Source organism: Puntigrus tetrazona, chromosome 9, assembly GCF_018831695.1.
Source record: "Puntigrus tetrazona isolate hp1 chromosome 9, ASM1883169v1, whole genome shotgun sequence".
NCBI lineage: Eukaryota > Metazoa > Chordata > Actinopteri > Cypriniformes > Cyprinidae > Puntigrus > Puntigrus tetrazona.
Window position 1 is genome coordinate 6069086 of NC_056707.1, and position 12099 is coordinate 6081184.

Genomic DNA, 12099 nt, shown 5'->3' on the forward strand with positions numbered 1-12099 from the left:
TATATATCACACATGTATATAACTATCAGAACCACCAAAAACCCATAAGATTCCTGTACATTCACAGGATGTTCAAATGAGCAAAGACTTTTCAAACTCTTCAATTTCTAAGCGATTCAGACTTATTTAAGCTTCTACTCTAACATTTCAATTATTTTTATTTATCTAATAGTATGTTAATCATGCTAGAAATATGCTAGTGACCATTAATATATGTAGATGCCTCACTAGCCACTGTTTCTATAGGCCACCACACATAAGCTGTCTGCTATATAATAATGGTCTACTCGACATCATTCACAAAGTAATCACTGAATTTTCAAAATATGCCACAATCCTGCACAGAACTGGCTCTGTGCCAACTTAAAGTGTGACGATGTCCATACCATTGTGTTATTTATCTGGAGAAACTCACATAATTCATGGCCCATACCAAGTTTTGAAAAATTTCATCAATATTTTATTCCAACGTTGTCCAGATGTCAGATTTTTGATTGGCTAGTAATGTGATTTTTTAAAAATATGCTTTTAAATGTTTTTTTGTTTTTTTTTCCGGACACAAATCTACATGAAAATAGAAATCATGTAACATGTCTCTCTCATTATTTTTGTTGTCACTGGCCAAAATAATAGACAATTTAAGAAATCAAAACATGACATTTTAAAATTAAGCTATTTATTTTGCTGTGTCTGAGTGTTATATGTCAGGACAGTTTTAGGATAGCACAGTACACATGGATGAATTTATTGTGGTGATTATACATTTATATAGTGCATAGGCCAAAAATATTGGCACACATAAATCCAACTCAGAAATGCATAGATGTTGCTGCCTTAATGACACCACGCATACTTCTCAAGCAGAACATCTGACAACAATAAGTTTGGTTTTACTATGCAGTAATTTCATAATTTGATAACTGCATATGTTTGAGGAGAACTGACGGTATACGTGCACTAAAAAGCACTAGCTGGCTAAAAGTCAAGAAGCAAAATTTTTGGTGTGAGATGTTTTTTTCTTTTATTCAGACACAGCTAACTCCCGCATCTTCACTGTGGCCACAGTTATGAACTCCGAATCCTCCATGTGGACAGTCAAAAATGCTCATCTCATTTCCGGTACATCTCATCTCGTCCAGCCAGATACGTCCAGTTCCTACAGCAGATACACAGCAGTCCATCATGAGAGTATTTCTGGAAACCATAGCCTGTAAACCCCTGAACCATTAACCAAAGACTCTTAACCGTAGATGGATACATCACCTGCACCTTCCGTGAACACCTGAGTGGCCCTCTGGAAACCCAGCATCTTGCACACCACCGTACCGTCCACAGTGTCAAAGCTGTCATCACACACCGTTCCCCAGGCATTCTCATGAAGCACCTCCACTCTTCCGCGGCTGGAACCTCCCACTAAACGAATCACAGCTAATGAAAAAAATACACATGTATGAGACACGCTGTTGGCGTTTCTATCTACTGTTTGTTTCCCGTGTTGATCTTAAACTGTCTCTCGTTTATCTGATTGTTTGCTGCCTGCCTTTTGACACCTTGCCTGGATCCCTCGACCCTGTTTACTCGCTGCTTGCCTCGACCCTAGCCTGGTAATGTTTACGATTCTGCCTCTGTCTCTTCTATAACTGATTCTGTTGTGGAAGCTCTGCCTGTTAAACCATTCTTAATTAAGAGCTTGCGAATGGATCTGAACGTCTCTGACGCTCTACTATCTGTTTTCCAAAGTCTCATCCCAAGCTGTCATGCTCACCACTCACCAGCAGCTGCAGCTGCTAAGGCTAACCATGCTGATTGACTAGTTTGCACAATGCAAGCGCTCACACCTCTTTCTACCAACATGGCCGTGGCAGCTGTACCCTCCGCACTGATCAACCCCAGCGTGAGTTTGATAGCAATCCCGTGTAAGGGTTTTCCTCTACAATGCTCACTGTTTATTACTTAACAAACCCCACTTGTACTACACTGATGATAGCAAGGTGGCTTTTGTGTCTTCATTGTTGTCTGGGAGAGTGCAGGACTGAGCTACCGCCATGTTGGAGATGTATTCCAGACACTATACCCACCAGGGTTCGCATCTTGTCTCAATCTGAATCTGAGACCATGAAATCCTACATAGAGGTGGAATTGGCTAAAGGCTTCATCTGTCCTTCCACCTCACCCGCCTCAACTGGTTTCTTCTTTGTGAAGAAGAAAGATGGAGGCCTTCATCCATGTATAGACTACTGTAGTTTGAACAACATGATGGTGAAGTACCAATATCCCTTATCCCTTGTGCCAGCCACCCTACTTCTCCAAACTCATTTTGTGCAACGCCTACAACTTGATGAAAATTCACAAGGGAGATGATTGGAAAATAGCTTTCTCTACCAGCACTGGCCACTAAGAATATTTGGCCATGCCGTTCGGCCTTTCCAATAGTCATTTTGTGTTCGAGACCTTCATCAATGAGATCTTCAGAGACATGTTGAACCGACATCTCATTGTCTACATTGGCAACATCCTCATATATTCACCAGACTTCTCATCCCATGTAGAACATGTCAGAGAGGTCCTCCAACACTTCATTTAGAATCAACTGTATGCCAAATTGAAGAAGTGTGAGTTCCACCAGACCCAAGTTTCATTCTTAAGCTACATTATTGGTCCCGATGGGGTGACCATGGATGATGATGGTTGATGAGGGAGAAAGTACCATTCACTGTACTCACAGTTCTCAGAAATCTAGAGTATATCAGATCTGCTAAAAGACTGAACCCCAAACAAGCCAGATGGTCCTTATTCTTTGCCAGATTTGATTTCAAAGTCACCTATATACCAGGCTCTAAGAATAGCAAGACAGACGCACTCTCCAGACAGTTTAACCAGACATTAAGCTCTCCCACCCACAAACCCATCCACAAACTATTATCATAGCACCAGTACAGTGGGACATTATCACAGAAAACACAGAGGCACTAAACACTGAGCCACCACCATCTAATTGCTCACTGACACACACCTTTGTGCCACAACATCTTCATACCCATCTTCTACATTGGATCAACGACACTCCCAGTGCAGGACATCCCGCTATAACAGCAACCTTCTAACCTCCAACTCGCCACAAACAAATTCTGGCGGCCCACTTTTCATGCAGATGTTGTGAGGTTTGTCCAACAATGTCTTACCTGCAATGTCACCAAGTCATCGCATCAACAACATGCCACTAACCACTACCCATTCCCCAAAGGTCGCACATTGCAGTAGATTTTGTCACGGACCTACCATCCTCTAATAATTTCACTACCATTCTCACTGTGGAAGGCTTGTTCATGCCCCTTCCCAAACTGCCCACTGCCTGGAAGACGCAGAGGCATTATGAACCAGGTCTTCTGCTTCTACTGACTACCAGAGGACATCATATCCAACTGAGGCGCTCAGCTCACGTCAAGGGTATGGCATGCGTTTTGCACTCAACTCAATATCAACGTAAGCCTAACCTCTGGCTATCATCCCCAATCTAATGGCCAAGCTGAATGACACAAACAAGAACTCACCCCTTTGCTTCTCTCCTACTGTCACTGAACCCCTGCCTTTTAGACCATTCTTAATAAAGAGCATGTGAATGTATCCAAACGTCTCTGACTCTTCCTCAAACAACAATCTTGGTATTGGAATTATTTGATTGAATAGACGTAAACAGTGACACATAGTAGTATGCATAAGTATCTGGATTAATTACCAGAGGGTCTACTCAGGGGTCCTACATCACCCTTTGCTCCTTTCAGACCTGTTTGGACATTAAGGACATTTAGATACAATTAATTTACTCACAAACAAGTTAATAATCACATAGATGCTGTGCACTCAGTGATATTACATTTCCAAAACATACCTTGAGATCCCCTGAGGCCTAAAAAACAGACACAAGTATAGGATGAAGAAAATAGAGTAATAGTAGAGTAATAATAGATGAAGAAACATGCAGAGTTGGATGCTGATTTCTTGTCAATAATAACAAATTCTTTTAACAAACTCACCTTGATCACCTTTACTGCCCTTTTCTCCATTTGGACCTCGAAGTCCAGGAACACCTACATGTGACATCAACTCAGATGACAGCTATATTATATAAATTCAGTGTTTATTTGTGTGTTTGTTTTTTAAATTACCTGCAGATCCTTGACTTCCCTTTTGTCCCTGTTGTCCTGGGACCCCTAAAAACAACAATTTGCCCATATATAAATGGCATAATGCCATATATCACTCTTATGTGCATGTGTCCTTAGCACTCGTACAGTACCTCGAAGGCCAACACCGGTGTCTCCCTTTGGTCCAGGTGAACCTTTTAGTCCAGGTGGTCCTTGGAGACCAGAAGGTCCCATCGGACCACGAGGTCCTAAAAGATCAACCAAATACAGGTTATTCTAATCTCTAATTTTGCTTAAGCATGCCAGGTTAGTGGCATCACATCTCTTAACTAAGAGCTTTGTAGACACTTGGAAGTAAATACTGTCTGTGATTCACATTATTAATCTTTTTCCAAACCCCTCCTTTGTGTGACACTCTATGCGTTCATTGTTCAATTGCATTTAATGAAGGGATTGTCATTGTGCGCAGTGCTGCTTTGTGTACAGCTGTTACAGGGAATTTTTAATGCTCAAAAAGCTGTACCCAGTGGCTATATGCTACGTGTCATGTTGATCTCAACATGAAATGGCTTAAGATCCATTGACTTGTACAAATGACTTCTCTCAGTGATTCACTGTCGACTATTTCTTTTGAGACACAACAACTTTATAGACCGTGCACTTTCAGTTTGAAAACTTTGCAGGATGTTTCACTTAGAGCTGTCTGACACACTGCATGAAAGTAAATTTTCAAAAATACTCCATAGGGGCTCTTTAGTAACCTTAATAAAAAGACAGACTTGTCTGACACATTGGAAAATTAGGTTTTCTTACCACTAGGACCTGAAGGCCCCTGCTCTCCTCTCTGACCTTTGGCACCTGGGTCTCCTTTAGGACCTGAGGAAGATTTTAGTGTATACATGATAAAAGTTTATGGATAAAAATATTCCACTCCAATATGTCAAACAGTGTCAAACCTAGAACACAAGTGTTGCATTGACCAGTGTTTAATATTAGGTATTTATCAAAGCAAAGCAAACTAATAGTAGTTTTGTTCAGACTAAACAAATTAAGAGAACCAAAATAGTGAGGCTTCTTGAGGACGAGGTGTGTGATTTTACTTTACTTTACTACTTAACATACAGTTAACATACATCTCTGATGGACAATAAAATAAGAAAAAAAAATCTTGTTATCACAATGACATATGTTTGGTTCTTATGACTTGTGCCAATAATTAACCTTGCAACCACCCAGAATATGTATAGATTCCACATTCGACCGTTCCAGATATGTTGACACATCTGCCATTTTAGAATGGTCAACTCAACGTAATTCACTATAATAATCATTGAATATATCAAAGTTGCTGTTGTAGACACACAGTCAATTTGCACTCGAGTGTTCACAGACTGTTCTAAAAATGGTGAATAGCTTAGTATCACAGTCTATAGAAATAGTCTAATGAGGCATATAGGTATGTATGCTATGGTAACAACAGCCTAGACATCCTCAACTCTTCCGCAGCTGGAATTTCCCAATAATCGAACCACAGATACACATATGAGACACACTGCTGGACTTCCTCCATTAATATATGTCGAAATGCTGCAGTAGTACATTTCATTGTGCTTAGTTGAAAGTCATAAAAAGGGAGAATTGGTTGGCTGTAGTACACGCCAATGTAAATGTTTGTTTAGGTGCATGTTCAGGCATTAATATGTCATGCTAAAATGGCTGTTATTCAAGCAGAACCTGCAAAAACAATACAAGAATCGTCATTTTGAAATTTGATTGAAAGCAGTAACAGTAGTGTTGTAGTAAAATTCCTCTGTATACTCGGAATACATCCACTTGATTCTACTTTGAAGCAGACTATGCTTCTAGATTTTGGTCTCCTTCAAGCTAGGAGAGTTATTGCACCAATTTTTCAATCTTTTAATCATTTATTTAATTTTATTTATTGTTGTTATCAAAGTTTCAGCATCATTACGCCAGTCCCACAATCCTTCTAAAATCATTCTATATCTTTATAATTTACCGCATTTATCTTTATAATTTTCTGCATTTAAAATGTTGAATGTTTTGCTTACAACTAAACAATAATATGCTAGTCTCATCATAAAGCATAGAAAATAAGTGCTGAATAGAGATGGTTAAGTTGTTTTTAGCTTAAATGTATTTGTTTGCCAATTTAAAATTATAAAATAAATAAATAAAATTTAAAATAATAAATAATAAAATTCACCCCTGCAAGGTATTTAACAGTAAATGTGAATCTTTCAAATTAAATTGAGGAGTGCTGGTTTCTTCTTGGTCTTACCCTACCTTGGTCTTGGTCTCGTCTTTGTCTCAACACACTCTGGTCTTGGTTTCGACTTGGTCTAGGTTTACGTGGTCTTGGCTACAACACTAGTTAACAGTGACACACAGTAGTATGCATAAGTATTTATAAAATAATTACCAGGGGTGCTACTCGGGGGTCCTACACCACCTTTCTCTCCCTTAAGACCTGTTTAAGACCGTCATGCATTTAAATGCAATTAATTTACTCACAAACAGGTTAATTATCGATTACAGTGATATTACAGATATGCCGAAAATGCACCAAAACATACCTTGAGTTCCCATCAGGCCTAGAAAACAGACATAAGTATAAGATGAAGGAAAAACATGCATAGTTGGAAGCTGATTTCTTGTCAATAATAATCTTTTTTAAAAACTCACCTTGATCACCTCTACTGCCCTTTTCTCCATTTGGACCTCGAAGTCCAGGAACACCTACATGTGACATCAAACTCAGATACTCAATGTTTATCATCTGTTGTCTAATGTGTTTGGGGTTTTTTTTGTTGTTGTTTGTTTGTTTGTTTTAAGTACCTGACAATCCTTGACTTCCCTTTTCTCCCCGTTGACCTGGTGGCCCTAAAAACAATTTTTGCCCATAAATAAATGGCATAATGCCATATATCTCTTTTATGTGCATGTACTTTTATGAGCACTCGTGCAGTACCTGGAAGGCCAACACCAGTGTTTCCCTTTGGTCCAGGTGAACCTTTTACTCCAGGTGGTCCTTGTAGACCAGGAGGTCCTAAAAGATCAACCAAATACAATTTAGGACACAAATAGAAAAACATCAAATTTCAGGCTGTGAGGGTACATCACTGCCTCAAAACAAATGTATCCTGATAATGCAATGTATACTAGTGAGGAAAGATAGGATTGTTTGAGACGGTGAAAAATTAGTTCAATGATCTGGGTTTTTTTCTTACCACTAGGACCTGAAGGCCCCCGTTCACCTCTCTCACCTCTGGCACCTGGGTCTCCTTTAGGACCTGAGGAAGATAGATTTAAGAGTATACGTGATAAAGTTAATGGATAAAAATATTCAACTACAATAAGTCAAACAGTGTCAAACCTAGAACTGAGTATTGCATTGACCAGTGTTTATTATTACAAGTATTTATTAATACAGAGAGACTGGTTTCCTTAGTAGGCCTGCCAAGTGTGTCTTGTTGGGTCCTACCTAGCAGCCTCTGGTTCTATCAGTCTAGTCTTCCTAGTAGATGATGTGGGTCTGTGGACTGTAGGCATATGCCAGAATGAAATGTTCATGTTGATATTAATTGCTAATGCTTTTATCACTGTATACAGTACTATTATTATTGAAATGTAGTTGTAAAAAAATGTTGCCATAATACAGTATAACAGTTTTTACCTTTTTTCTTATAACAAAAATATATCACAATTACTTTGATTTTAGCAACGTGATATTAAATATTTGAATTACCTAAGATTAATGAAAGTTTAGAAGAATTTTTAATTAGGAGTTTATGTTAACTAATTAATTTACTAATGTTAAATAATGAAGCCTTAGTGTTACAGAAAAAAATAAAAATAAAATCAATAACCTGTTGGGACTAAATATAAAAGTATTTGGCGCTGTGAATGAATACCACTGCGAATACAAAAATATAAATGAGCATTTATATAATTTAAATAGCATTTACAGCATTTCCAGAGTAATGGCTGCATTACTGGTAATAAATATATGGACTTTGGACAGAAAAGGCAGGTTGTCAATGAGTGACAAAGCAGAATAAAAATGAAGTGTGGATGCGCTGTTCTCGAAGGACGTTCAACTTAGTTTTGTATATATTTTTCGTAGTCTAGAATTTGAAACGACAATTAATTAATTAAAAGACAAATACAACCTTTTTTTCTCTCTGTAACTCTTTGTACTATTGTGTTAATGTTAAACGAACTGTAACATGACAAGATGAATAAAATAAGAAAGTACATTTTTTATGTACATTTTTTATTTTCTCTGTGATATTATGTTTTCCTGCTATATTTTCCTACTGTGTTAACAGCAAAATGTTACATGGATTTTGTGTTTTTAGGTTTTGCGGTCAACAAATTCAAGATTCTGGACAAAACAAATAAAATAACAAATGCAATTTTGTAAATGTGAGATTCAGGAAGCCTAAATTTAGTGGCAACGGTCGTGTCGGGATGCGGGTGAACAAAGCGGGTATACAGTATGATAGGGGAAAGAAAAATCATGTCTTGCAATCAGAATGTTAAAATCCGGTTGGTTCTTGTAACCACAAAGAATACCATAGATATGTATAGATACATTTGACATCTGCTATTTTGGAACGATCAGTTTGATCAGTCATCATAATAATCAATGACTATTCTGAGATATACATGTCATACATGCATACATGTGTATAACTTGCTGTTGCAGGCTCACAGTCAGCTTGCGCTCGAGTGTTCAAGCCGTTCTAAAATGGTGGATGTACAAGCCTATATTAATATTTGTTTAGATGCACGATTGGGCATTGCTGTGTCATTCTAAAGTGGCTTGTTATTTAAGCAGAACCTGCGAAACAATACAATAATCTTCATATTGAATTTGATTGAATAAATGTTAACAGTAACACACAGTACTATGCATAAGTATTGATAGAATAATTACCAGGGGCGCTACTCAGGGGTCCTACATCACCCTTCTCTCCCTTAAGACCTGTTTAAGACCATCGTACAAATAATTTTTTCACAAACAGGTTAATAATCACACTGTCACAATATGCTACTGTGAGGAAGCGGAGAGACAAGGAGACGAATAGACAGTCTTTAAGGGGTAATACAGGTAGGCAGGAACACACATGTACACAAGGATGACGACAGGAAAATACAGGGCTTAAAAACTAAAAGAGCAGATAGATGCTGTAACCGACGTGGTGGCATGGATCTGAAAAGACTGTGGAGGAGCCAGAGCAAAAGAGGTCCAAGTAGGAGACAATGGGATATAAGAGCCTGACAGAGCAAGAGGGAGATGTTGAGCTGGGCTTTGGATCCACAAAGGCAGCGAAATACGTTTAAGGACCATGTTCGGACGATGGTGCTCTCCATGCAGTGTTCAAACTCACCTGAGTGGTTGGACAGATAAGCCAAGATTCGTCTTGTATGGTTCTCAAGCGATTTCTACCTCCCCTCAAGCAGGTGGAGGAGGTATTTGGGGTGGGTGAAAACATTCATGAAGAAAAAATGCTAAATAAATAAATAAAAACCCACTTCATGATACACTTGGTCTGAATTTCTGTCATGATACGCCACTGTGAGGGAGTGGAGAACGCAGAATGAATTACAAATAAGCGAGCAGAAACACATGTAGCATGCAAGGATGACAACAGACACCAGATGCTGAACACAGGAAAACAAAGGGCTGAAATAATAAAACTTAATGAGGAAATTAATCACACACAGGTTGAACTAGCGGAACTAAACAAGAACAGAAACAGGAAAAACAAATATGGACATAAGGAAACACTAAGACATATATGAGACCAATAAAAAAAACACTAGACACACAAGTCTGACACACATGCTTTCTATGCACATTCTATGCACTAAGATAATACAGATATGCCCACAATGCACTAAAAACATACCTTGAGTTCCCCTCAGGCCTAGAAGACAGACATAAGGATAAGATGAAGGAAATACAAGAAACATGTTAAATACTGATTTCTTGTCAATAATGACTGTCTGACAAACTCACCTTGATCACCTTTACTGCCCTTTTCTCCATTTGTACCCCGAAGTCCAGGAACACCTAAATTAAACATCAATCTCAGATGACAGCTATAAACTATGTATAAACTAAATCTTTATCATCTGTTTATGTGTGTTTTTAAACTACCTGTCAGTCCTTGACTTCCCTTTTGTCCCTGTGGTCCTGGGCGCCCTAAAAACAATTATTTGCTAATAATTAAAAACGAATGCAATATATCACTCATGCCTAAAATAAACTATTACATTTTTTTGCACCAATTGTACTGCCTGAACAAGTTGACACTAGACAAAATCTGGTAGTGTATTATAGTCACAGACTAAGCTTCAGACTTTGCTTCCATCCAATTGAAGGATATCAAATATGTTTGATATTTTCAGATAATTTTAGAACACATTTGTTTGCATTTGTCATGCCTCTCAAAGCAACAAGTCACACGTTTCTGCATGAGTCTGTTATGATCAGAACAACTTTAAAGTCTAGTAGTGTATGATCCCACGTTGTGAAGTGTATGATGTTTCATGTTTATTTACAGTGCAAAATTAGCAAGTGTATGATGCCTAGTGATTTAAAAATCTGTTCAGATAATAAAAGTTGTGTACTGTAGTGCGTGTGTCCTTAGCACTCCTGAAGTACCTGGAAGGCCAACACTAGTGTCTCCCTTTGGTCCAGGTGAACCTTTTTCACCAGGTGGTCCTTGCAGACCAGAAAGACCTAAAAGATCAACAAAGTACAGGTCAGGGCACGAATGAATGAGGAATTGTCAAATTTCAGGAAGTGAGGGTACGCCACTCTGCCTGATATCCTGATAATACAATGTATACTAGTGAGGAAAGACTGATTTCTGAATTTGCTGAAGCCTGCCAGGTTTGTGCCATTAAATATCTTAAATAAACGTTTTGTAGATACTTTGGAAGTAAATACTGTTTGTAAAACAATATATATTTATTATCAATCAAAACAATAATTATAATTGAAAATCTAATAACAAAGTTTGAACGCATACAGATTAATTTCAATTAATTAGAAATTAAATGCACACCGACGGAAGCAGTTTAAGTCTTTGGTTCTTTTAATTGTGGTGATTTGGGGTCACATTTCACAAAACCAACCAATTTACAATGTAAACAAATTACAACACTTCATAAGACCAATAAAAAATAAGCTCCTTTTGTTATAATTTGTTATAATTACTGCCTCAATTCGGCGTGTTATGGAGGTGATCAGTTTGTGGCACTGCTGAGGTGGTTTGGAAGCCCAGGTTTCTTTGACAGTGGCCTTCAGCTCATCTACATCTTTTGGTCTCTTGTTTTTCATTTTCTTCTTGACAATACCCTATAGATTCTCTATGGGGTTCAGGTCTGGTGAGTTTGCTGGCCAGTCAAGCACATTTAACCAACTTTTTGGTGTTTTTCGCGTTATGGGCAGGTGCCAAATCCTACTGGTAAATGAAATCAGCATCTTCAAAAAGCTGGTCAGCAGAATGAAGCATGAAGTGCTCCAAAATTGTTTGGTAAATGGGTGCAAACGACCAGCAGATGACATTGCAAACCAAATCATCACAGACTGTGGAAACTTAACACTGGACTTCAAGCAACTTGGGCTATGAGCTTCTCCATGATTCCTCCAGACTCTAGGCCCTTGGTTTCCAAATGAAATACAAAACTTGCTCTCATCTGAAAAGAGGCCTTTGGACCACTGGGCAACAGTTCAGTTCTTCTTTGTAGCCAGATTCCTCAACACATCTGTGTGTGGTGACTCTTGGTGCCTTGACCACAGCCTCAGTCCATTCCTTGTGAAGTTCACTCAAATTCTTACATCTATTTTGCGTGTGATTCCTCATAAGGCTACAGTTCTCTCAGTTGGTTGTGCATCTTTTTCTTCCACACTTTT

General features: G+C 38.3%; 1 protein-coding gene across 1 annotated transcript in view; it reads right to left on the reverse strand.

The window, feature by feature from the left end:
• Positions 1–659: 659 nt before the first annotated feature.
• Positions 660–12099, reverse strand: part of LOC122351466 (collagen alpha-5(IV) chain-like) — a 17275-nt gene continuing 5835 nt past the window's right edge. The window contains exons 10-28 of the mRNA XM_043248543.1: positions 10843–10920; positions 10336–10380; positions 10195–10248; positions 10085–10102; positions 9109–9156; positions 7397–7459; positions 7138–7215; positions 7005–7049; positions 6852–6905; positions 6743–6760; positions 6589–6636; positions 4959–5021; positions 4298–4393; positions 4167–4211; positions 4035–4088; positions 3890–3907; positions 3737–3784; positions 1264–1428; positions 660–1156 (exon numbers count right to left, since the gene is read on the reverse strand). Coding sequence (XP_043104478.1) covers positions 1026–1156; positions 1264–1428; positions 3737–3784; positions 3890–3907; positions 4035–4088; positions 4167–4211; positions 4298–4393; positions 4959–5021; positions 6589–6636; positions 6743–6760; positions 6852–6905; positions 7005–7049; positions 7138–7215; positions 7397–7459; positions 9109–9156; positions 10085–10102; positions 10195–10248; positions 10336–10380; positions 10843–10920 — 1169 coding nt within the window. The 3' untranslated portion in view covers positions 660–1025. The remainder of the gene's footprint in view (positions 1157–1263; positions 1429–3736; positions 3785–3889; positions 3908–4034; positions 4089–4166; positions 4212–4297; positions 4394–4958; positions 5022–6588; positions 6637–6742; positions 6761–6851; positions 6906–7004; positions 7050–7137; positions 7216–7396; positions 7460–9108; positions 9157–10084; positions 10103–10194; positions 10249–10335; positions 10381–10842; positions 10921–12099) is intronic.